The sequence below is a fragment of the Maylandia zebra genome, linkage group LG7 (genome assembly GCF_041146795.1).
Source record: "Maylandia zebra isolate NMK-2024a linkage group LG7, Mzebra_GT3a, whole genome shotgun sequence".
In the NCBI taxonomy this organism is placed as follows: Eukaryota; Metazoa; Chordata; class Actinopteri; order Cichliformes; family Cichlidae; genus Maylandia; species Maylandia zebra.
Window position 1 is genome coordinate 8,375,372 of NC_135173.1, and position 25,430 is coordinate 8,400,801.

Below are 25,430 nucleotides of genomic sequence, written 5' to 3' on the forward strand. Positions count from 1 at the left end.
AAGAAGGAGAAGGTGTTCTGGACACACTTCACTGTATGGTTGGACTTTAGTCCCGTGTCAAACTGAATGAATCACGTCACATCCTGTAAGAGAAACTAGCTGTTTCCCTATGTGAAAGAGAAAAGGAAAAAGCTTAACAAGAGGAAGCACTCTCTCTGTCTGTTGGCTTTTTGGCTCACATCTCTGAGAATCTGCCTGGTTTTGTAATCCAGAGTCGACCATGAAGTTCCGTGTGCAGCAGACTTTCTGCTTCTTGATGTCCGTTTTATTCCTCTGTGTTGTTGCAGACCTTCAGGGTGAGTAGGTGAAAACAGTTCTTTGCAAAATGACCTTTGTCACAACACTTAAGTTACGTGTAATTTATGCTTTTGTGTTTGTGTATCGTACAGGCAGTGCATGTTTTTATTACACGAGTCTCTCTTTGAAAAATATCTGCATAAATCTGGCAGCTGCAATCAATCATCCCTGAGTGGTATTATGGCAGTAATAATTATAATAAAAACAGAAGCAATTCGGACCACACTGTTAATTTCATTACACTGTAGCTGTATATTAGACATGATTTAAAATAAAATGAACATAAGGTTAACTTTACGTTGCACCTGCACTTTGTTCAAAGGTGAAAGATTGGAGATAACCAGGCTAGGTGTGCTGATAGGAGAGGATTGAAGATAACTTTTCAGTAGGACAGGGTGCAAGTGTTATTAAGCAAATTTCTTTTTTGCTGACTTCATGCTGTTAAAGAATAAATGGAGTATTGCAGTGACTGTGAATAAACAGAAACAGATCTCATGCTCAACTCTGCTTTTTTACCAGGATAATTGTAGACACCACCCAACAAAGAATGCTTATGGTAAAAATAAATAAATGAATTAGCAAGTAGCCTTTTTCAAATTAATGATGACATATCACAGCTGGTTAGATTATTTAAATGTCTGGTTTAAACCAAAACATTATCATTTAGTGCTTTAGTTAGCGCCCTCACTATAAAGATGGGGATTAATTGTCCACAGCAAAAGCTAAACTTTTCCCTTGATTTCTAAAAGTATTGACTTTACTTACACAAGTGACCAGTTAATAAACTTTCTGACTTTTTTCTCTTTTGATCACCTACATGATATAGTGAACTCTGAGTTTTAGTTCTTTCACATGACTTCATATGACTGTATCACATATAGTCTTCATAAAAATAAGGTACTGCCAGGATTCAAATATTGAATATTTTGAGGAATTTAGTTATAATTTTTAAGTGCTTTTTCTCTAAGTATTTTTAAACCATTCATCAAATTGTTGACTAGTTTTTCTTTTGATGACGTTACCAGAACCAGATATTGCATATTTTGAGAAATTTGGTATGTCTGTTATAATTTCAAAGCACGTTTGAATGGAAGATTTAATTTAATTTTTGTAAATATAACGTTTTATGTTATGATTCTCACTGATTTCTAATATCCTGACAGCACCTGTAGTCCGCACAAAGCTCGGGAGCCTGAAAGGTGAGTATGTGAGTGTGAAAGGGAAGGAGACTGGCGTCCATGCCTACCTGGGTGTCCCATTTGCCAAACCACCCCTCGGCCCTTCCTTGAGACTGGCTCCACCTCAGCCTGTAGGAGGATGGGAAGGAGTAAGAGATGCCACTAAACAGCCACCAATGTAAGAAACATGTGGTTCAACACACTTTGAGAAATGATTGGCTTTATTTGTATCATTAGCATTGTCTCTCTTTAAGGTGCATTCAGTCTAAAGAAACTGTTTTGGATCTGGTTGATAAACTCGGTAAAGCACTGGTGGAAATACCAGACATCTCTGAAGACTGTCTTTACCTCAACATTTACGCTCCTGCAAACAGAGCTAAAAATGCCAAGTTCCCAGTAAGAACCTTTTGCTGTAGATTATGAGGGATGCCTAATCACAATCTCAGTAAAGAGACCCATCTTCAGAACTCAATTGTACATTTTATCATCTAAAATGTAAACTTAAGTTTACATTACAGTTTTCTCTGTTTAAAGTTTAAATTCTTAAAGATTAGTTATTGTAGCTTGACTGAGACTCCAAAAGATCCTCTAATCTTTGACAGAATGCTCTTTTATTGTTCTGTCCAGGTCATGGTCTGGATTCATGGTGGGGGCTTTGCGCTGGGATCTGCTTCAATATATGATGGCTCTGCCTTGGCTGCTTACCAGGACGTGGTTGTGGTTCTGATCCAGTATCGCTTAGGACTTCTGGGTTTTCTCAGGTAAATAAACTCCATCCATCCATAATCTCTCCAACAGGTCTGCCCCGTGGCCTCCTCCTAGTGGAAGACTGTGAGTACATATCGCCTCAACCAGGAGGTGTCCAGGAGGCATCCTAATCAGATGTCTGAACCCCCTTAACTCAAACTCCTTTAGATGTGGAGCGGCTCTACTCTGAGCCCCTACCGAATGGCCAAACTCCTCACCCCATCTCTAAGAGAGAGGCCAGTCACCCTTGGGAGAAAGCTCATTGCCACAGCACCAATCTGTCTATAAAAATTATGAACAGAATCTGTGATAAATGCAGCCCTGGTGGAGTCCAGTACACATGAGGAACAATTCCGATTTATTGCCGGCATTGCAAACCAAGCGCTTGCAACAGTTGTAGAAGGACAGAATGAATAAAAACAATGGGACTGACCCCATACTCCTGAAGCATCTCACACAAGATCTACTCTTACAGACACAATCAAATGCCTTCTCCAAGTCCACACAACAAATGTAGGCTGGTTGGGTGAACTCCCATACACCCCACCATATCCTTGAGATGATAAAGAGCTGTGTTGCGCACCCAGGAGGAAAACCACATTGTTTCTCCTGTACTAGAGGTTTGACTAACTCACAGACTCCTCTTTCCAGCAGCCTGGCATAGGATTTTCTGTGGAGGCTGAGGAGTGCGATTCCCATATAATTGAGCACACCCTCTTATCCCCCTTCTTGAAGATGGGAAGCACAACCCAGGTCTGCCAATTCAGAGGTACAGCCCCAGATCTCAACGCAACACTGTAGAGGCATCTCAACCAAGATAGCCCTACAACATCCACATCATTAAGGAACTCAGGGTGAACCTCATCCACCCCAGGGGCCCTACCACCAAGGAGTTGTTTAACTGCTTCAGTAACCTCGCTCCTGGTTATGCATGAGTATCTTCAGTCGAAGTCAGCAACACTCCACCCACACTATACACAGTGTTGGTAAAGCTCCTGTCCAGGATACTGGTTCCAGAGCCCAAGATATGCATTGAGGTGAGCCTGACTTTATCTGTCTGGTACCTCTCAATCTCACACAATATCTCAGGCTCCTTCCCCAATACAGGCGACGTTTCATGTCTCCATCGCCAGCCTCAGTAGACAGGCATCGGTCTGCCAGTGTCTCCACCCTTGGCCACCACTGGCACACATTGCACCCGACCCCTACAGTGCCTCCAATCTCCCTTGTTCAGGCCGCCCCAAGCTGACCCCATGTGCTGAGGCCCAGCCCCCAGGTTCCCACCATCAGGTGCCATCCCCAAACCTGGCTCCAGGGTGGGGCCCCAGTAACCCACTCCCAGGCAGGGTAAACTGTTGGCTCACAGTGTATAAACATAGCTTAATAATTTTTTTTACTCCCTTACCCTGTCAGTCAGGTTCAACAAATATGTGGAAGTGGGATATGCTACTATTCCCCAAATGGACAAATGAGATCCAGTAGCGAGTTTCAGTAGTGACTTACTGGCAGGAGCTGGTAGTGCCAGCTGCTGCCAATAACCTACAATAAAAAACCTACAATAGAATTGTCTTGTGAAAAGATATTTCATTTAGGAAAAATACATTATAAAAATGGCATTTTGATCTATCAGCACTGGAGATGAGCACATTTCAGGGAACTTTGGCCTGCTGGACCAGGTTGAAGCTCTCAAGTGGATCCAGCAGCACATTCACAACTTTGGAGGAGACCCAGGATTAGTTACTATATTTGGAGAGTCTGCTGGTGGAGTGAGCGTGTCTCTTCTGGTAAGAATCTACAGTTAGAGGAACTTTATATAAACCTTTTCACTCTAGAACAAAAATTAATATTTGATGTGTTACTTGAATCACCAGCTCCTGTCACCACTGTCTGATGGGCTGTTTCACCGTGCTATTGCTGAGAGTGGCACAGCTGCAATGAATGTACTTATGGCAAATGATCCTCTACCAATGGCGCAGGTTAATTATCCATATTCATCTTTTTTGGAGGGTTAAAAACATTTTTGTATCACAGAATAATGAGAATATTAAAATGGATTTGTTTTGACAAATATTTGACATTCATATTATACATTTCACCTCAGGCAGTTGCAAATGCATCTGGCTGCAGTCTTGAAAGCACAAAGAAGATCAGTGACTGCATGAGAAACCTTGATATTGATACTATAGTGGGTTTTACACAGGTGAGGTAATGGGTGCAAACATGATAGAGAATGATTATTATGTCTTCTACAATATTTCTTTGAAGCCTTTGATTTCTCCCTCAGCTCTGTTCATGCTATCACATCTTTCACTTTAGTACATTTTATTTTCTCAAGGATCTAACATTAAGATTTCAAGTAAATGTTGATGGACATTTCCTGACTAAACCTGTGGATGAGCTGTTTCGTAAACATGAACTCCATGCTGTTCCATTCATGACTGGTGTCAATAATGATGAAGGTGGATGGATGCTTGCATCAGTAAGTGTCACAGGAACATGTAAATAAAAAGCTCCATGATCTCAATGTAGTTTGTTGTTGTTTTGTAATGTTGAAAAAAAAGTAAATTGGCTTGGTATTTCCTTAGTTTTTTGCTCCCCAAAACTGGACAGAAGGACTAGATCGGGAATTTCTTTTGAACATGGTTTCCTCCTTCTACCCCGACGTAAGGCAGACACCACTTAATGTTACAATATTACTGTCCCCGACCTGCTCGAGCTTCTTTGATTGATGTGTTGCTTATTTCTTTAAGCCTAAAGCAGCATTTATCAGCGATGTGATAGCTGATGAATATATCGGAAATGGTGACGACCGTGTGAAAAACAGAGATGGGTACACTGAGATGCTTGGAGATTTGTTTTTCACCATTCCAGCGATCAAAGCTGCTAATGCTCACAGAGGTAATTTAATTTGTTTAATGAAAGATTATACAAATCTGCCTAAAACCCAACACTTGATGTTTACTGTGACACACTTTCATTAACAAATATCACACACATTCGTCTAATTCCAGATGCAGGCGCTCCTGTATACCTGTATGAGTACCAACATCCTCCCAAATTCCTGCAGCAGAAAAGGCCGAGCTTTGTCGGGACTGACCATGCGGATGAAATTTTTACAGTTTTGGGATTTTGCTTCACAACTACCCATATTAGGTTACCCAGTAAGACTTTATAAAAACTCTGCCTTAGTGCTTGATCTGTTTTGTTTTGTTGATTGAAAAATGTTTTGCAACATGATCGTTTTAGATCCGTGCCCTGAGGATGAAGAACAGTTGAGCAAGATCATGATGAGCTACTGGGGGAACTTTGCTCGCACAGGGTAGGAATTTCCAAATGTTGTAAATTTCACATTTCACACTTTTAATAACTGAATAACAAATGTATGTGTGTTTAGATCTCCTAATGGGCACAACCTTGTCCACTGGCCAAAGTATGGAGCAGAAGAAAAGTACCTGGCGATTGGTTTAAAAAAGCAGGTAACTGCTCAGCACCTGAAGAAGGAGCGCTTTGTCTTCCTGACTCAGACCGTCCCAGAGAAGATCAAACAGCATGAGGAAAATGCAGAACGCAGCGAGCTGTAGAAAACTCACATCTGGTCTCTGCTCCATCAATTTTAAAGTAATTACACTAAACCAGGGGTATGCAAATTTAGGCCTCAAGTGCTGGTGTCCTGCAGGTTTTAGATGTGTCCTTGATCCAACACAGCTGATGCAAATGGTCAAATGACCCCCTCAGCATGTCTTGAAGTTCTTCAGAGGCCTGGTAATGAACTAATGATTTGATTTAGGTGTGTTGACCCAGGGGGACTTCTAAAACCTGCAGGACACCAGCCCTTGAGGCCTGGAGTTGGCTACCCCTGGACTAAACCATAATTCCCTTATCAAAAGGTCTTGTGAGGACCATCCATATTCTAATGTGATTTCTTTTTTTTTCAATTAATTGAATCCAGAGTATCAGGGTATTTTAAATCTAGTACTGTAAACACAAGTTTTGTAAAACATTTATAAAATAAAAAGTTTTGACAAACCAATTTTGCAGCATTTTGTTTGTTTGTGACCTGTGCTTCTTTTACCTGAAAACTTAGCACTCCATTCCCTCAAACATCCTATCAGATTAATTAGATAAAACTTTACTAATCCCTAAAGTGGGTTCTTCCCGGAAAATTCAGTTCAGTTTTTTCTTACATTTTCTCTTGTGTGCATTCAACCTTCAGAAGTCCTCCCAAGCAACTGTGGCAACACCTCTGTGTCTGTGTGGGTCATGAGAAATGCAATGCAAGCAAAAACAACTGCACTTGTATTAATTACTGTATCATAGTTCAAGAGCCTGTGACACAGCATGTGCTCATATGAATAAACTTGTAACCAAATTCACATTTTGAGCTTTTCAGACAGGCAGACGAAAAAAAAAAGGATTGCAAGAAAAAGTTGGTCATTACGATAGCGGCGAAACTTTTCTGGATTGAGTCCTGAATCGATCCTAAAGCTTAGACTTTAGATTGGACTTTAGTCCCGTGATGGTTTGGCGTCAAACTGAATGACAGCATATCTTGCTAGAGACACTATATTTTCCTCTTTGTGAAAGAGAAAAGAAGAAGCCTTCATATGAGGACGCACTTCCTATATCTCTTTGTTCTGCGCTCGGTTCTTGAAAAATCTGCAGAATTTAGCAATCCACAGAGCTGACCATGGAGTTGCATGCAAAGCACAATTTCTTCTTCTTTGTATCCGGTTTATTCCTCTGTGCTGCTGCAGAACTTCAGGGTAAGTAGGATAAAACTGTTCTTAGCAAAATGACCTTTGTAACATCTCCTAATTTCTGTGTAATGTGTGTGTTCTTTAAACCTAAGTGTGTGTGTGTTCCTTAAACCTACGTGTAGTGCATGTTTTTCTTCTTTTCCTTTTTTTTTGCACAGTCGCTTTTTGAAAAGCTTCTTTTTAAATCTGGCTGTAGTATCATCTTCAGTGGTATGATGGCTACAATAGTCATAATAAATGCTGATAATTAAACATCAACTTTTGTGTTCTAAGTCCAGGTGACTTTTTACCTACAAACTGTGTTCAAAGGTGAACGATAGCAAAGAACCAAGCATGTGAGACGACGGTTTTAAAAGACTGGACCGTGCAAATTTTAATTATTGTTATTATTTTCATTTTGCAAAAAAGACTGTTTTTAAAAAAAATCTTTCTGCTGACTTCATGCTGATAAGGAATAAATTGAGTATTGCAGCGACGGTGAATAAACAGAAACAGATTTCATGGTCAACTCTGCTTCTTTTTCAGGATCACAATACACAACAAAGGAAGTTTATGGCAAAAAAAAAAAATACAGAGCCATGTGAGCCAGTAGCTTTTTAAAAAAAATAAATAAATAAAAATGGTGTACCCATGGGAGATGGTAGTATGTCAGCATATATATATATATATATATATATATATATATATATATATATATATATATATATATATATATATATATATATATATATATATATATATATATATATATATATATATATAGATATATATAGATATATCTATATAGATCTATATAGATAGATAGCTTTTTTTTTTGCTAACTTCAGTGACTGTTAATAAACAGAAACAGATCTCATGGTCAACTCTGCTTCTTCACCAGGATCACTGTAGACACAACACACAACAAAGGAAGTTTATGGTAAACAAACAACAAAACAAAAAGCCATTTGAGCAAGTGGCTTTTTTCAAATAAATGATGAACTATCACACTTGCTCAGATTTTTTAAACCATTTTAAACCAAAATAATAAAAAAGCTTATTTAGTGTAATGGTGCTGTAGCTTAAGCAACTTAATCCACCAAATGGTCTGCATCAATAAATTAATTAAATTAGAATTTAATCAATATTAGGATAGGAATTAAATTGTCCACAGCAAAATATGAAATTGTATTCGTTTCCTGAATGTGGTTATCTCAAATCCTGAGGATTAATATAGTGGCGAACCAGAGTTTTCTTGATATTGAATTCATTTTCATAATTAACCAATTCATAAAATTCCATTCAGGCTGCTCATGTATTTGACTTAGTTATACAAACAGTATTGTAACACTGTTTTTTAACATGGCTTTATATGACTGTGTCACATGAAAAGTTCTATAAGGAGCAATTTTAAACTTGTCTGATAAACATAGTCTGCATAAAACTGAGCTATAGAGAGCAGTCAATTATTGCATGTTTTGAGCAAAATACTTTTCACTGGAAGATTTATTTTATTTTTAAAATATAGAATAGAATAGAATAGAATAGAATAATCCTTTAATTGTCCCACAATTAAAGGGGGACGATGTGAAGTTTTATGATAAGATTTTCAGTCATTTCTAATATCCTGACAGCACCTGTAGTCCACACAAAGCTCGGGAGCCTGAAAGGTGAGTATGTGAGTGTGAAAGGGAAGGAGACTGGCGTCCATGCCTACCTGGGTGTCCCATTTGCCAAACCACCCCTCGGCCCTTCCTTGAGACTGGCTCCACCTCAGCCTGCAGAAAGATGGGAAGGAGTAAGAGATGCCACTAAACAGCCACCAATGTAAGAAATGTGAACTTCAACATACTTGGAGGAATTATTGGCTTTATTTGTAAAATTAGCATTGTCTCTCTTTAAGGTGCATTCAGTCTAAAGAAGCTGTTTTGGATATGCTTAATAAACTCGGTGCACTGCTGGCAGAAGTACCAGACATCTCTGAAGACTGTCTTTACCTCAACATATACACTCCTGCTAAAAGAGCTAATAATGCCAAGCTCCCAGTAAGAATCTTTTGCTGTAGGTTTTGACTGTTGCCTAATCACAATCTCAATAAAGACACCATTCTTTAGAACTCAGTTGTTAATTGTATCATCTAAAATGTAAACTTGAGTGTTTTTGTTTGTTTAACATTTAAATTACTTTTTGTTATTAGTTATTAGATTAGTTATTGTAACTGACACTCCAAATGGTCCTCTAAGCTTTGAAGAAATGGTATTTTATTGTTCTGTCCAGGTCATGGTCTGGATTCATGGTGGGGGTTTTACGCTGGGATCAGCTTCAACATATGATGGCTCTCCCCTGGCTGCTTACCAGGATGTAGTTGTGGTTCTGATCCAGTATCGCTTGGGACTTCTGGGTTTTCTCAGGTAAATAAACTTCATCCACCCATAATCTCTCCAGCATGTCCTGGCTCTGCCTCAGGGCCTTCTCTCAGTGGGACACTGGGAGCCCAGGACACCTTACCCAGGAGGCGTCCAGGAGGCATTCTAGTCAGATGCCTAAACCACCTTAACTTGCTCCTTTTGATGTGGACGAGTAGTGGCTCTATTCTGAGCCCCTCCCGAATGGCCAAACCCCTTACCATATCTTTTAGGGAGAGGCCATCCACCCTTGGGAGAAGGCAGGTGTTGCAACACCAATCTGTCTGTCGATCTCCCACTTCCCTCTCCCCTTACTCATGAACCCTCCCCAGGCCTGGCTCCAGGGTGGGACCCCTGGAACCCTATCCCAAGCAGGGTAAAAGGTCACTCGATGTTTTAATCATAGGAATGTAAATGAACTCAAGTTTCCAAATTAGAACATACAATGAATTTGTTGTTCTGCTTTTTTATCTGATCTAATATGAAAAAGGATTTAAAGTTTGCTTTATTTATCATGTTGTATAAACATGCAATAGCTTGGTTTTTGATTGCCTTACCGTATCACTCAGCTTCAACAAATATGTGGAAGTGGCATATGCAGTTACTGCCCAACTGCACAAATGGGGTCCAGTAGTATCAGAATCCTGGCACTACTATCTGCTGCCAATAGCACTGGACTTTCTGTTGAATTTCAAGATCAACCTCAGGGTGAAATTGGCCACCTTCGGCACTACTTTATTCAATTTCACCTTGAAAGTTCTTGAAATCATTTTAGAGCTAATAGTCACAACTTTTTCTATTATTTATACACTGTCACTAAACTAAAAAAAAACTCACGTTTTTTTCTAAAAAGATTCACGCACCTCAATCCCAGATTAGTTCTAATACATGTTGTTGGAGTGATTTTGTTAAAAGTTGTCATTGTTGTGTTTAAAACTGTAAACCTTGTCCTGAACTGCATGTTCAGATATTTTTCTGTTCCTCCCCTACATGTTTGCTATTAGCAAACTGCAGGCACATTCCATGTAAAGGTTCTGGTTTCCTTATTTGGTAAGGAATGTTCACTTCCCGACCTTTAGGGGCTCACCTATGCTTGTATGTAGCCATATATGGGGTGGGGTCAGATGACCCTTTTATGACTAAAAATGCGGTTAAAACGGTTGTAACCAGGAAGTCACGTATACAAAGACATATACACAAAGTGTTAGGAAGATTACTTTTAAAATGTATTCAACGACAGATTACAGAACACATGCCTCAAAAAATGTATTTTCTAACGTATTCCGTTACGTTACTCAGTGAGAGTAACGTATTCTGAATACTTTGGATTACTTAATATATTATCAAGCTTTTTACAACTACATGAATGTACTATTGCTGTGTGATTTATTACTATTACTGAAGGTTACTCACCATACCCATAGCAACTAGATTTTAAATCTTAATATAAAATGAGTAAACGTAGGGTGGACATTAGGTAAGGCTGCACTTTTTGCAGCGAGCTCGTGTAGAAAACTATTCTGCGCATATATAAAACAGGTTCGCGGCTCCAAACCGAACCGTCTGGCTAATATGTCGAGTTTCGTGTTGAGCTCGTAGCCGAAAACTAGTTTTACTTTGTTGTCTGGGTCAACTTTTCTAGCGAGAGACAGAGAGAGGCGTTGAAAGGCTGCTCCAACGGAACACAGCGTACAGTCGAGTCTTAATAGCTTACTTACAACTGGGCTCGTCAGGAACTCTTTTTGGCTGCAGTGGTTATTGTTATATTTACTCTTCCAGCTCCTGTTTCTGCTCGGTGACAACTCATACTTTTCCACTCTCCTGTAATTTTAAAAAATACTTCCTCATGTCATTATGAGACGCGAGATTGAGACACAGGCATTTGAGCCTCTTAATGCGTGTTTTGTTTGGGTTTCCACCGGCGTGGAATTACCAAAAATGGAGAGGGCATAGTCTAACATATGAAGCAGGAAAAGACCGCTGTGTAATCCCTTTATTTGAACAAAGTAACTGTATTCTAAATACCACCTTTTTAAACGGTAACTGTAACGGAATACAGTTACTCATATTTTGTATTTTAAATACGTAACGGCGGTACATGTATTACGTTACTCCCCCAACACTGCAGCCACATACTAACACATACACACACGTGCACTCACATGCTCACACGTGCATGCACACACACAGTGCCTCAGCTTTTACGACACATCATATGGGTTTTACAATGGGGGATTGTGTAACTGTGTTCACTAAATAAAAAGGCTGCAAGGGGAGGCTGGAATTTGGAATTGTCTGGGATCAGGTGAGGAGCTTGAAGCTCTGGATCCTGACCGGACCAGCTACCCTTGCGCAAGTGAAAGCCGATTGAGCTCTGGTTGTCTTGCTTTGTTCATTGAGATAAGTCTCTGAGCCAGCGAGGCTTGCGAGTGCAGACCTAACACATGTGTCCTCACAGATGCTTTAAACACATGGATAAAAGTCTCTTGTGAAAAGATGTTTCAATCAGGGAAAATACATTATAAAAATGGCAATTTGTTCTATCAGCACTGGAGATGAGCACATTTCAGGGAACTTTGGAATGCAGGACCAGGTTGAAGCTCTCAAGTGGATCCAGCAGCACATTCACAACTTTGGAGGAGACCCAGGATTAGTTACTATATTTGGAGAGTCTGCTGGTGGAGTGAGCGTGTCTCTTCTGGTAAGAATCTACAGTTAGAGGAACTTTATATAAACTTTTTCACTCTAAAAAAAATAAAATAATATGTGATGTGTTACTTGAATCACCAGCTCCTGTCACCACTGTCTGATGGGCTGTTTCACCGTGCTATTGCTGAGAGTGGCACAGCTGCAATGAATGTACTTGTTGCAAATAATCCTCTTCCAATTGCCAAGGTCTTTTTGGAGGCTTAATAACATTTCTGTTGCAGATTAATGAGTATATTGCAATTGAGTTCTTTTCCTAAATATTTGACATTTATATTTGACATTTCACCTCAGGCAGTTGCAAATGCATCTGGCTGCAGTCTTGAAAGCACAAAGAAGATCAGTGACTGCATGAGAAACCTTGATATTGATACTATAGTGGGTTTTACACAGGTGAGGTAATGGGTGAATACCTGATAGAAATAGCTGAATATGATTATTATGTCTTCTACAATATTTCTTTGAAGCCTTTGATTTCTCCCTCAGCTCTGTTCATGCTATCACATCTTTCACTTTAGTACATTTTATTTTCTCAAGGATCTAACATTAAGATTTCAAGTAAATGTTGATGGACATTTCCTGACTAAACCTGTGGATGAGCTGTTTCGTAAACATGAACTCCATGCTGTTCCATTCATGACTGGTGTCAATAATGATGAAGGTGGATGGATGCTTGCATCAGTAAGTGTCACAGGAACATGTAAATAAAAAGCTCCATGATCTCAATGTAGTTTGTTGTTGTTTTGTAATGTTGAAAAAAAAGTAATTTGGCTTGGTATTTCCTTAGTTTTTTGCTCCCCAAAACTGGACAGAAGGACTAGATCGGGAATTTCTTTTGAACATGGTTTCCTTCTTCTACCCCGACGTAAGGCAGACACTACTTAATGTTACAATATTACTGTCCCCGACCTGCTCGAGCTTCTTTGATTGATGTGCTGCTTATTTCTTTAAGCCTAAAGCAGCATTTATCAGAGATGTGATAGCTGATGAATATATCGGAAATGGTGACGACCGTGTGAAAAACAGAGATGGGTACACTGAGATGCTTGGAGATTTGTTTTTCACCATTCCAGCGATCAAAGCTGCTAATGCTCACAGAGGTAATTTAATTTGTTTAATGAAAGATTATACAAATCTGCCTAAAACCCAACACTTGATATTTACTGTTACATACATTCATTAACAAATATCACACACATTCATCAAATTCTAGATGCAGGCGCTCCTGTATACCTGTATGAGTACCAACATCCTCCCAAATTCCTGCAGCAGAAAAGACTGAGCTTTGTTGGGAGTGACCACGGAGATGAAATTTTTATAGTTTTGGGATTTTGCTTCACAACTACCCATGTTAGGTTACCCGGTAAGACTTTATAAAAACTCTGCCTTACTGCTCAATCTATTTTGTTTTGTTGATTGAAAAGTGTTTTGCAACATGATCGTTTTAGATCCGTGCCCTGAGGATGAAGAACAGTTGAGCAAGATCATGATGAGCTACTGGGGGAACTTTGCTCGCACAGGGTAGGAATTTCCAAATGTTGTAAATTTCACACTTTTAATAACTGAATAACAAATGTATGTGTGTTTAGATCTCCTGATGGGCACAACCTTGTCCACTGGCCAAAGTATGGAGCAGAAGAAAAGTACCTGGCGATTGGTTTAAAAAAGCAGGTAACTGCTCAGCACCTGAAGAAGGAGCGCTTTGTCTTCCTGACTCAGACCGTCCCAGAGAAGATCAAACAGCATGAGGAAAATGCAGAACGCAACGAGCTGTAGAAAACTCACATCTGGTCTCTGCTCCATCAGTTTTAAAGTAATTACACTAAACCATAATTCCCTTATATAAAGGTCTTGTGAAGATTATCCATATTCTAATATACAATGAATATTTTGGCATTTTCTTTTAATGGAATCCCTGATTTTGTTTTTCAAAGAAAAAAATGTCATTCTTACATTTTCACAAAACTGTGAATAGACTGTCCAGTAGGATGAAAGTATTAACAATAACTGCCAATCTCAAGTCACCTGCGTGTTACCAGGGTATTTTAAATCTGGCACTGTAAAAATAGGTTTTGCAAAATGATAAAACATTTATAAAATGAAAAGATTTGACAAACCAATATTGCAGCACTTTGTTTGTCTGTGACCTTTGCTAGTATTACCTGAAAACTTACCACTCCATTCCCTCAAATATCCTTTGAGATGCAACATGCGTTTTTTCATATTTTTTTCTTACATTTTCTCTTGTGTGCATTCAACCTTCAGAAGTCCTCCCGAGCAACTGTGTCAACACCTCTGTGTCTGTGTGGGTCATGAGAAATGCAATGCAAGCAAAAACAACTGCACTTGTATTAATTACTGTATCATAGTTCAAGAGCCTGTGACACAAGCATGCGCTCATATGAATAAACTTGTAACCAAATTCACATTTTGAGCTTTTCAGACAGGCAGACGAAAAAAAGGATTGCAAGACAAAGTTGTGAATTAGCGGCGAAGTAGGCGGGACATCCGAAGCAGAAAGTGTTCTGGAAGTGAGTCCTGAAGTGAATCTAAAGCTTAGACTGTAGATTGGACTTTAGTCCCGTTATGGTTTGGCGTCAAACTGAATGACGTCATATCTTGCTGGAGACACTACCCTTTCCTCTTTGTCAAAGAGAAAAGAAGAAACCTTCATATGAGGACGCACTTCCTCTGTCTCTTTGTTCTGCGCTTCTTGAAAAATCCGCGGAGTTTCGCAATCCACAGAGCTGACCATGGAGTTGCATGCAAAGCACAATTTCTTCTTCTTGGTATCCGCTTCATTCCTCTGTGCTGTTGTTGTTGCAGATCTTCAGGGTAAGTAGGATAAAACAGTTCTTAGCAAAATGGTCTTTGTGACATCTCCTAATTTCTGTGTAATGCGTGTGTTCCTTAAACCTACATGTAGTACATGTTTTTCTTTTCCTTTTTTTGCACGAGTTGCTTTTTGAAAAACTAGTGTTTAAATCTGACAATATTAATCAATCAGTAATCAACGGTATTATGGCAGCAATAGTCATTTTAAAAGCTGATAATTAAACATCAACTTTTGTGTTCTAAGTCCAGGTGACATTTTACCTGCAAAGGCTATTCACTCTGTTCAAAGGTGAACGATAGCAAAGAACCTATGGAACTCCAAAGTGTTCAAAATTAAATAAATAAATAGGTCAAGATGAAATAAATAACTATGTGAATAAATAAGACACAGATATGTAATGTGAGAATGATATTGTGAAATAATGGAACACATTTTGAAAAAAATGTTCATTATTGTGAAATATATTGCATTCTGCTATATAAATTTACTTATTATTGTGAAATATTATTTCATGGTCATTATTTTTCACAATAACAGAGATTATTCCTGAGGCATTTTATTTATTTCCAGCCGTTTTTAGTCCAAAATGACCTTTTTTCAAAGTCAGTCTTTATTTCAAAATCCCGTTTTTCCCGATGGTCTATTTATTTCATAATGCGACTTTTCAGCAGAATGACTTTGTCTGTCAATCAATGTAAGTGGGCTGGACCTTTGCACCTATTGGCTTATCGTTTACCATCGACTAGTTTTCCTGGATACCGGCTCCGCGGACGGCTACTGCAGCTAGCAACAGCGTGCTAGGTCAAAAGTCACGGAGGATGGCGGACTGGTGTGAACTTCAGCCAGTTCTGCTCATTTAAGCAAATCAGATAGAGAGGGATCATTTACCTGTAGATACTGTTTTGAGTCGTTTAGATGTTTCTGAAATGCTTGGGGTGATAATTGCTCTTCAAGATGTTCGCATCGATGACAGCATTGTCAAAGGTTTAAGATCAATTCAGCACCGTGTTCGTTTGGAATACGCCGAGGAAGAACAGTCTTCAAATGTTGGCCGTCCACGTCTAGAAATCCCGGTGCAGCACTCAGGACTTTAGTGCTGTCCGGGATAATCGTCGGGGTAATTGCCGATACATTTTCTGTGTCTCCGAGCACAATTAGGAGGAAAATGACGGAGGATGGTCTAAGGTAAGTTTATGCTGTAATTGAGCACCTGTGTGATTCTGTACACAGCATTGTTTAGGTGTTGACCTTAATTATGACGTTTGACAATGAATTATTATCGCTTGCTTTTTTTTGTTACTGTCTAAACTAAGTGGGGCAGCTACGGCTAAAGCTATCGGCGCCATCTCGGCGTTGAGACACGTTTAGCAGTGTTAGCTGTTAGTGTGTTAACTCGGAGACTGGGGTCAGTGGAGCCTGTAGGAACCTTTTACACAGAGAGTAGACCCACCAGCTTTCCACAGTCTACTTACTTATCACATCTTGTTAGACAACAGGGTCATTAGTGCTTTAAATAGTACATAGTTGAATGTTTCATTGCTGTTTGCAGTTGATTGTTCTCTGATAACGCATAACAAGGTTGATGTTAAATAGCGAGTTTATTGAAATGGTTTTGTCTATTTCAGCAGCATTATAGATATCATACTTTCTCTGGTGTCTTCGGTAAAGCTAAAACAAGAATACATTTACATCCTTGGTTCTTTCAGCATTAATTGGAAAACTTTGAGATTTGCTGTGCGCCTCCCAAGCCATTCTCTTTTATCCCACCTGTCAGGTATAGATGGCAATACTTTAAACAAAGTTAAATTTGTTATACCTGAAGAGAACCAATCCTGACCTAGAATGGGTGAATGAATAATTAGTTGGTAGCCAATGCCTAAGCAACTCACATAGGCCCTGACAGACTCAATAAGTCCATCTAGGAACAGCTGCAGGAAACACCTCTTCAGTTTAGATTTAAAACATGTGCATGCTCTTTCAGGTTGATGAGGATTATGGTGTGGACTGGACAGGACAACATAATCGCTGCCCATCAAATGAGATCACCATTCCTGAGATTCAGCTCCCAGATGCACTGAATGAACAAGACCCTGCTGTGCTACCAATACTTCAAAATCACTTGTAGAAAGACATTATTACATTTAATCAGTTTCTATGTCAGGAGGAGTTTTTTTTTTTTTTTAAATTTCTACAGCTTTGTAGCTAATACTGACTCAAAACAGCATAACCAATTTCATTTTCAACAAAACAGTGAGTGGCTATAAAACAGGATTTGTTTTATACAGCTGTCACTTTAATGATATTCATTTCTTGGTTGGATATACAGTACATGTCAACTCTGAGCAGATTTAATACAATGAACACAGTACAGTAGTGTAACATCTTAATTCAAATAATTTTTTCTAGAAATTTTTTTGTATCAGTAGCGAGTATAAACAAAACATATTGTGTAATTTATAATGTACAGTGAACAACTGATTTTGATATCTGAACTCTTCATCAGTTTATATTAAAAAGCCATAAATGCACACCTGTACTCTGTATTTTTCACTGTCAAGTGTATTAAAAAGAACTAGAACTCACTAGATTGTCCGTTTCTTTGAACACCGAGTACAGTAATGTGATGCAAGAAAGAAGAAATGGTCTAATTTTACCATGTGGTTATGGAATCAATCGTAAACCAGACCAAAACCTGAGTCAGTAGAGTTGAGACACACCTGAATGTCCATTAGAAATGACTCATAGGTACAGTAGTGTGCAGGAAGACGTAGTACTTCAAAACCGGTGGAAGACTTTGGAAGATTGCTGTTGACCACTTCCACAGTCATTTCTCGGCAAGACTTCCCATCCTGTCCAAAACTTGATGAGGGCTTTTTGTTGTGCACAAGATGCTGCAACAGAAGATTGTTTTAAACTATAATGACATCCTATATTCATTATTTTGAATCTTTTATGGAGAAATACCATAAAAGATGACCACTTACATACAGGGCACCAGACATTTTTGCCCCACTCAAATTGCTGTTGTAGCTTTTATAGATATTTTTATGTTAACAAAGCTAAAAGTAGTCTACATACAATTCTAGTGCAACTGATAATGCCACCACTCTTATGTATTGCATGGAGCAAATAACAAAACAAAATTATACTATAGCGTAGAGCTGGGCGATAGAACGATAACGATATGTATTGCGAAATAACTTTTTCTCAATAGAAAAATTAAACTATTGCGATAGACCTCACCGCTCTTGTCCTTTTTATAAAAAAATAAATAAAAATAAATATCGTGATATGAAAAAATCTCATATCGCCCAGCTCTACTATAGTGTACTTTGTTAATGACCCAAGATCACTGGACTGTATGTAATTTACCAAAGTGTAATCAGAGAAAACCAATGGCAAAATACCTATCGCAGCAGACTTACCATTTTCAATGAAGGACCGAAGGTAACCTGCCACTCTGCATTTATCCTCGAGAGCATTCCTCTTCTTCCTCATCTTCATCTTCTGTGGCAGGCCACAGTCATTTTATAGCTTTACTTATCTTGTAGTCTTAAGAGCATCAGCAACATTAGGTGTATTTTTATTAAATGTAACCCAGCTGTTCAACTAACCCACGCATACAAAACAGTATATTGGTGTTTTGTGTCAACAATTAATGTTCATCCTTCATAAATTAACCAAATAGCTTTACTATTCAGATGTTAAAAGATGTGACCTGACCTTACCTCACAACAGGGAGCAGTCTCTGATTCCCTTGGTAAGAAAGGAGGAATGATGTCTGATCTTTCTGTCAGAAGCGGCCATACCATGGTTTCCTTAAGCCCTTTCCTCAGCTGCTTGACTTGACGACTTGTTTGTGTTATGACCTACAACGGTGAGACCAAACCAAAACTGAAGTTGGAGTCTGTAAAGTGACACACACTTTAAATGTTAAATATTTAAAGAACATCCACTGTACTAGTAAAAGCATTTTCAAATTATACCCACTTACAAAATCACTACGTTGAACTAAAATTGCTTTCTTTTCTTTCACATAGATTACTTGTCTTCCATATTAGCACAGAAGATAAGCCACTTTAAAACAGTCATGAATAACTATTACCTACAACAATGTAAATAGTAATACAGACATTAACCCAGAAGACAATTATTTTCTCTTACCTAATTTATAGAATTCTTTGCTATGATAAAAAACAGTATTAAAAAAAATCTGTGACTAAACTGATTAAAAAGCTCATTTTTGCCAGACAGACAGACTAACCAAGCAATAATAACATATCGTTACTTACCCTGAACAGCGTTTCGTGGAGCTAGCTGTGATAGCGTTAGCATTTGCTAACGTTAACACTGTGCGGTTGTGATGAGAACTTGGACCAGGGACCACTTCATCTCCAGTACACTGCTGCAATACGCAGACTGAGGTGAAGACGTTCAATCTAAGCGGTTAGCAAGTTCTCTGAGTAACTCAGAAACGGACTTGTTTCCTGCAGCCATGCCCTTCACAAGAATTGATACACCTGTAACGTTATTCGCGCCCAGTGTTTTGCATTTGTCGGTGCCTTAAGTTTATTTTGAGCTGCATACTGCCGCCAGCTGCATAGGAGATGCATTGCACCATATGTCTGAGTAAAGGAGCAACCAATCACACAACTGGCTCCGCCCTGTCTTTCTTGATTGACAGACAAAGTCATTCTGCTGAAAAGTCGCATTATGAAATAAATAGACCATCGGGAAAAACGGGATTTTGAAATAAAGACTGACTTTGAAAAAAGGTCATTTTGGACTAAAAACGGCTGGAAATAAATAAAATGCCTCAGGAATAATCTCTGTTATTGTGAAAAATAATGACCATGAAATAATATTTCACAATAATAAGAAAATTTATATAGCAGAATGTAATATGTTTCACAATAATGAGCATTGTTTTCAAAATGTGTTCCATTATTTCACAATATCATTCTCACATTACATATCTGTGTCTTATTTATTCACATAGTTATTTATTTCATCTTGACCTATTTATTTATTTAATTTTGAACACTTTGGAGTTCCATAATAACCAAGCATGTGAGACGACGGTTTTAAAAGACTGGACCGTGCAAATTTTAATTATTGTTATTATTTTCATTTTGCAAAAAAGGCTGTTTTTAAAAAAAATCTTTCTGCTGACTTCATGCTGATAAGGAATAAATTGAGTATTGCAGCGACGGTGAATAAACAGAAACAGATTTCATGGTCAACTCTGCTTCTTTTTCAGGATCACAATACACAACAAAGGAAGTTTATGGCAAAAAAAAAAATAATACAGAGCCATGTGAGCCAGTAGCTTTTTAAAAAAAAAAAAAAAAAAAAAAAATGATGAAGTATCACAGCCCTGCGACAGACTGGCGACCTGTCCAGGGTGTACCCTGCCTCTCGCCCTATGACAGCTGGGATAGGCTCCAGCACCCCCCGCGACCCTGAAAAGGATAAGCGGAAGCGAATGGATGGATGGATGGGTGGATGAAGTATCACACTTGGTCAGATTATTTAAACCACTTATACCAACAAACAAAATAATCATAATAAAAATGCTCGTGTAGTGTAAATGGCAATGTACACCTGTGCAGTGTTGGGGAGTAACGGAATACATGTACCGCCGTTACGTATTTAGAATACAAAATATGAGTAACTGTATTCCGTTACAGTTACCGTTTAAAAAGGTGGTATTCAGAATACAGTTACTTTGTTGAAATAAATGGATTACACTGCGGTACTTTCCTGTTTCATTTTGTCGCGGGTCAGGACTGTTTGGGTTTTGTTTGACAGCTACGTTCTTTCGTTCCAGGCGGCAGCGTTACGGTTGCCATGGTTACAGGGCGACGCTCTCTCTCTCTCTGCGACTGTGTGTTTCCTGGGTGAGAGAGCGCCTTTTCGTTGTTGTGCTAAGCTAACAGGCAGAATGCTACAAGCATAGCTCTAAAGAATGTAGCATCATGGGCAGTATAGTCCGTGTTGCAGGGAGAATGCACTGCCATACACGTTATGTGTCTGTGAGCGCGAGGAGGGAGAAAAAGGCGAGTGGAAAGGTACGAGTTGCCGTCGAGGAAAAACGGGAGCTGGAAGCATGTAAATATAATAATAACCACTGCAGCCAAGAAGAGTGCCTGACGAGCCCAGTTGTAAGTAAGCTATTAAGACTCGACTGTACACCGTGTTCGTGTTTTCCTCCGAAAACAATAAGTTCCGTTGGAGCAGTCTTTCAACGCCTCTCTCTGTCTCTCGCAAGAAAAATTGACCCACACAACAAAGTAAAGCTATTTTTCGGCTATGAGCCGACAGGGACCCCGCCGTATTAGTCAGAGGTCCCTTTACTACAGTTCGGAGTCGCGGACCTTCAGTAATAGTAATAAATCACACAGCAATAGTACATTCACGTTGTTGTAAAAAGCACGATAATATATTAAGTAATCCAAAGTATTCAGAATACGTTACTCTCATTGAGTAACGTAACGGAATAAGTTACAGAATACATTTTGGGGCATGTATTCTGTAACGGAATACATTTTAAAAGTAACCTTCCCAACACTGCACCTGTGTGGCAGGATGTTGGACCTAAACAAGGCACTCAAACACGGGATGTTAACCGAAAACGGCAGCTTTATTCCTGGAAATATATGGGCTCAAATTGTGGTCATAAATATTTTGTACTTGTAAATGAAATGCGTAGTTATGAACTGAGTTTTGTAACCTTGTAAACAAAAATATCTGAAATTTTTATGTTTGTGCATCTATAGATTAGAATTTGTGTGTGTGTAAAAGAAGATTTACACAAGTTACATTTTTTTTGGTTAAGGTCTGGTTACAGATACAAAGCAAAAAACTCTGAGCTCATGTACCGTGCTTGTGTGTGACTTTCAAATTAGAAGTACGAATTTTGACCCAATTTTTTCTTCCTTTCAGCTGATTGGTCAATGTTGTGTCAATCACAAACTTAACAATCCAATCAGAGAACAGATGGGTTTGGCTGTGGAGGGGTGCTTTACTGACCTCCAGGTCTTCGCACCACGAAGGAAAACATGCTATGCGTGTCTGAGTTTGGTGAATTTTTTGTCACAGGTCTTCATGCTAATACGGGGAGCTTCAGAGCCTTTTCAAATTTTCAAATACCCAGTGGACCTTGGGGGGGGGGGGGGGAGTAGTGTTGTGGAAATGACACACTCTTCACTAGTTGGGATAGTTACAAAGCTTTCTTTTTTATGAATGAGCGATTCATGTTTTTATTGAACATTTGAAGATAATACAACACAAACTCTTGTAGAGGTTATAATGTCAGAGAGAGACATGTTTTGAAAAGACAAGCAGGTTCTAGTGATGGGATTTCCGGCTCTTTTTAGAGAACCGGCTCTTTCGGCTCGGCTCACTAAAAAGAGCCGGGTCTTTCGACTCCCAACCGGATCTTCAGATTGTTTTGTTGCTTAAATTAATTTGTTATTAACAACAATATAAAATTATGCACAGAATGAATTACTAATGTAAAAAAAAAACGTGGTTTTATTTATATATGTTTATAAATAAATATATACGGTGGCCCCTAGAGACAAAGCACGTACAAACTCCAAAATGCATTTCTAGCGTTAACTGAACTTCCAAAACAGAGCTACCTAGATCACTAAAATTACACAATTGAAAGCATATGTGTATTGTTTGTGTATTTATACACAGGCACTCATATATATTCAAATAATTGAAAAGTAAATTTCATTTACCTGTTACTACCACACACCAAATCCGGTCGTCGGTACTTCCTGACTTGTGTAGCCAGTAGGTAACAAAAGCTCAACACTGCGCCTAGCATCCTGGAGCACTTCTGTTGTGTTTGTATGTGCTTCGGAGATTGTACGTGCTATGGAGTTTTTACGTGTTATGGAGTTTTTACGTGCTTCGGGGTTTGTACATGTACACCACCACCATCAACTTTGCTAAATTACTAATGAAAAACATCGACCAGGCTGCAATTGAGCAGCAATGTCCATCCAACTCTTTTCACAGTTGTTGTGGTCGTGATAATTTTGTGAGGCCATATTGAAATGCTCAGATGAGCTTGCCAAAGTTTTTCAAGTTGTGCCTCTATCGCCCGTGTCCAGATCACACGCTGCACTGTCGTGCTACTACGTCTTTCCACTTTCGTTTCTGTTTGTGTGTGTGCAGTGTGAGAGGCTGCGTTGACACCCTCACGAGGGGCGACAGGATTTCGAACAGGTTTGATTTTCTTGTGACCATTGATGATCGGGACCTGGTTGTGAGGTGTTAGTCGCTTCTCGTTACCAAATGTATACTACACAACACACGATTAAGGCGAAATTCAGGCCCATCCCCAAAACGGTCGCACGACTGAAAAACGGCTCAAAATGGGCCAGAAATTGTACAGTGTGTGCCCAGCTTTAGTTAGCCATGAGTGCCTCCGTTGTGAAAGGGTCTTTATTCTGCTCAGTGTGACTCACAGCAATGGTCCCTGGTCAGCCCTGACTTTGTGTTAAAGTCATACTAAAGTAAAATATCTGGTGCTATACCAGATATTTCTGGTATAGCACAAAATTATCCTTTCAACAGTTATTGAAAGTTAAGAGACCTAGTTTGTATGAACCTTATGGGATATTCATATAGAGATCCTCCAGCTTCAAACTGTATTACCCTTCCAGGACCTGAAGCTCAGTAAAGCACCCCTTCAAACACAATCTGTTCTCTGATTGGAATGTTAAATTTGTGATTGACATGACATTGACCAATCAGCTGAAAGAAAGAAAAATAAAGTCAAAATTCAAACTAGTAAGTTGAAACTCACACAGCCAAAGAACTTGAGCACAGAGTTCTACACATAGCTTATGGCTTTGTATCTGTAACCAGACCTTAACATAAAAAATTTGTAACTTGTGTAAATCTTTTTTACATACACACAAATTCTCATGTATAGATGCAAAAACATAAAAATTTCAGATATTTTTGTTTACAAGGTTACAAAACTCAGTTCACAACTATGCATCTGATTTAAAAATACAAAATATTTATGACCACAATTTGAGCCCTTAGGAAATAATTCTACAGGTTTACAGAAAAGCCAATTGAAAACAAGAAATAAGAAAGCTAGGAATTTCCTAGGCGCACTGAGGTAACAAAAAGCAAAGAGGGTGTACAACGCGACAACGGACAGAGGAAAACACAGGGTTAAAATACACAAGGGAGTAACGAGTGAATGGGAAACAGGAGGGACACACATCTGGAACTAATCAGATATAATGAGACAAAGGGCAAGCAAAGCTCAAAACAATGAGACTATTAAAGTAAAACAGGAAACACAAGACAGGCAAGAAGACACAGACTTGACAAGGTGGCACAGCTGACTGGGAAGAGACAGGGAACATGGGACACGGGAACAGAAACTAAACACAGGTTAAGATGAAAACTGATGGAGGGAGAACTAAAATTACTGAGAGCTTGAGAAAAAGGATAACCAAAACCAAGAACAATAATAAACAAGTAATGTTAAACCAAAAAAAACCAAACACTGCCATGACAGTAAATGTGCATTATAACAGGCATGTCTCTGTAGCTGTAGCTCGATCAATAATTCTTTTTAAATATAAAGTTTTAGGTTAAGATTTTCAGTCATTTCTAATATCCTGACAGCACCTGTAGTCCACACGGGGCTCGGGAGCCTGAAAGGTGAGTATGTGAGTGTGAAAGGGAAGGAGACTGGCGTCCATGCCTACCTGGGTGTCCCATTTGCCAAGCCACCCCTTGGCCCTTCCTTGAGACTGGCTCCACCTCAGCCTGCAGAAGAATGGGAAGGAGTAAGAGATGCCACTAAACAGCCACCAATGTAAGAAATGTGAACTTCAACATACGTGGAGGAATTATTGGCTTTATTTGTAAAATTAGCATTGTCTCTCTTTAAGGTGCATTCAGTCTAAAGAAGCTGTTTTGGATCTGGTTGATAAACTCGGTGGACTGCTGGCAGAAATACCAGACATCTCTGAAGACTGTCTTTACCTCAACATTTACACTCCTGCAAAAAGAGCTAATAATGCCAAGCTCCCAGTAAGAATCTTTTGCTGTAGGTTTTGAGGGATGCCAAAACACAATCTCAGTAAAGACACCCATCTTTAGAACTCAATTGCACATTTTATCATCTAAAATGTAAACTTAAGTTTACATTACAGTTTTCTCTGTTTAAAGTTTAAATTCTTAAAGATTAGTTATTGTAGCTTGACTGAGACTCCAAAAGATCCTCTAATCTTTGATGGAATGCTCTTTTATTGTTCTGTCCAGGTCATGGTCTGGATTCATGGTGGGGGCTTTACGCTGGGATCAGCTTCAACATATGATGGCTCTGCCTTGGCTGCTTACCAGGACGTGGTTGTGGTTCTGATCCAGTATCGCTTGGGACTTCTGGGTTTTCTCAGGTAAATAAACTCCATCCATCCATAATCTCTCCAACGGGTCGGCCCCGTGGCCTCCTTCCAGTGGAACACTGGGAGCCCAG

At 39.1% G+C, this 25,430-nt stretch overlaps 3 protein-coding genes and 2 long non-coding RNA genes across 11 annotated transcripts in view; 4 read left to right on the forward strand and 1 right to left on the reverse strand.

Annotated features, from left to right (window-relative positions):
• The first annotated feature begins 94 nt into the window (after positions 1 to 94).
• LOC143419335 (cocaine esterase-like) lies at positions 95 to 6,256 on the forward strand. Its single transcript, XM_076885666.1, has 13 exons — positions 95 to 296; positions 1,461 to 1,653; positions 1,730 to 1,871; positions 2,103 to 2,236; positions 3,853 to 4,006; positions 4,094 to 4,198; positions 4,324 to 4,422; positions 4,558 to 4,701; positions 4,808 to 4,885; positions 4,973 to 5,120; positions 5,234 to 5,383; positions 5,469 to 5,541; positions 5,617 to 6,256. Exons 1-13 carry the CDS (start codon positions 221 to 223, stop codon positions 5,801 to 5,803), a joined length of 1,683 nt encoding a protein of 560 aa, XP_076741781.1. The 5' UTR covers positions 95 to 220; the 3' UTR covers positions 5,804 to 6,256.
• Positions 6,257 to 6,725: 469 nt separating this feature from the next.
• LOC112435183 (cocaine esterase-like) lies at positions 6,726 to 14,189 on the forward strand. Its single transcript, XM_024803344.2, has 13 exons — positions 6,726 to 6,985; positions 8,593 to 8,785; positions 8,862 to 9,003; positions 9,236 to 9,369; positions 11,911 to 12,064; positions 12,154 to 12,258; positions 12,364 to 12,462; positions 12,607 to 12,750; positions 12,857 to 12,934; positions 13,022 to 13,169; positions 13,283 to 13,432; positions 13,518 to 13,590; positions 13,659 to 14,189. The coding sequence occupies exons 1-13, from the start codon at positions 6,910 to 6,912 to the stop codon at positions 13,843 to 13,845; spliced, it is 1,683 nt and encodes a 560-aa protein (XP_024659112.2). The 5' UTR covers positions 6,726 to 6,909; the 3' UTR covers positions 13,846 to 14,189.
• A 95-nt stretch (positions 14,190 to 14,284) lies between these two features.
• LOC101473278 (fatty acyl-CoA hydrolase precursor, medium chain) overlaps positions 14,285 to 25,430 on the forward strand; it is a 64,094-nt gene continuing 52,948 nt past the window's right edge. For 2 of the 4 annotated variants that reach the window (XM_076885662.1, XM_024803343.2), the window contains exons 1-4: positions 14,285 to 14,904; positions 24,575 to 24,767; positions 24,844 to 24,985; positions 25,217 to 25,350. In XM_076885662.1, the coding sequence (XP_076741777.1) occupies positions 14,823 to 14,904; positions 24,575 to 24,767; positions 24,844 to 24,985; positions 25,217 to 25,350 (551 nt within the window). In that variant the 5' untranslated portion in view covers positions 14,285 to 14,822. Of the gene's footprint in view, positions 14,905 to 23,019; positions 24,338 to 24,399; positions 24,425 to 24,574; positions 24,768 to 24,843; positions 24,986 to 25,216; positions 25,351 to 25,430 lie in introns of those variants that run through there. The other 2 variants (XM_076885663.1, XM_076885664.1) reach the window with 2 other exon arrangements.
• Positions 15,424 to 17,487, forward strand: LOC143419340 (uncharacterized). Its single transcript, XR_013099293.1, has 2 exons — positions 15,424 to 16,090; positions 16,887 to 17,487. It is a non-coding gene; the product is annotated as an uncharacterized LOC143419340 (long non-coding RNA).
• Positions 17,177 to 19,921, reverse strand: LOC112435187 (uncharacterized). 4 transcript variants are annotated; one of them, XR_013099288.1, is made up of 4 exons: positions 19,198 to 19,921; positions 18,634 to 18,774; positions 18,331 to 18,412; positions 17,177 to 17,796 (listed from the first exon to the last, which is right to left on the reverse strand). It is a non-coding gene; the product is annotated as an uncharacterized LOC112435187 (long non-coding RNA). The 4 variants fall into 4 exon arrangements; XR_003024464.2 differs by having other exon boundaries at positions 18,634 to 18,812; XR_003024463.2 differs by lacking the exon at positions 19,198 to 19,921 and having other exon boundaries at positions 18,634 to 19,184.

What these genes read in the sequence shown, in the direction of transcription:
- LOC143419335 (XM_076885666.1), top strand. Translation starts at nt 221, where the DNA reads ATGAAGTTCCGTGTGCAGCAGACTTTCTGCTTCTTGATGTCCGTTTTA. An exon ending in TACCCATATTAGGTTACCCA is followed by an intron (nt 5,384 to 5,468) that starts GTAAGACTTTAT and finishes TGATCGTTTTAG; the next exon opens with ATCCGTGCCCTGAGGATGAA. An exon ending in GGGAACTTTGCTCGCACAGG is followed by an intron (nt 5,542 to 5,616) that starts GTAGGAATTTCC and finishes ATGTGTGTTTAG; the next exon opens with ATCTCCTAATGGGCACAACC.
- LOC112435183 (XM_024803344.2), top strand. Translation starts at nt 6,910, where the DNA reads ATGGAGTTGCATGCAAAGCACAATTTCTTCTTCTTTGTATCCGGTTTA. An exon ending in TACCCATGTTAGGTTACCCG is followed by an intron (nt 13,433 to 13,517) that starts GTAAGACTTTAT and finishes TGATCGTTTTAG; the next exon opens with ATCCGTGCCCTGAGGATGAA. An exon ending in GGGAACTTTGCTCGCACAGG is followed by an intron (nt 13,591 to 13,658) that starts GTAGGAATTTCC and finishes ATGTGTGTTTAG; the next exon opens with ATCTCCTGATGGGCACAACC.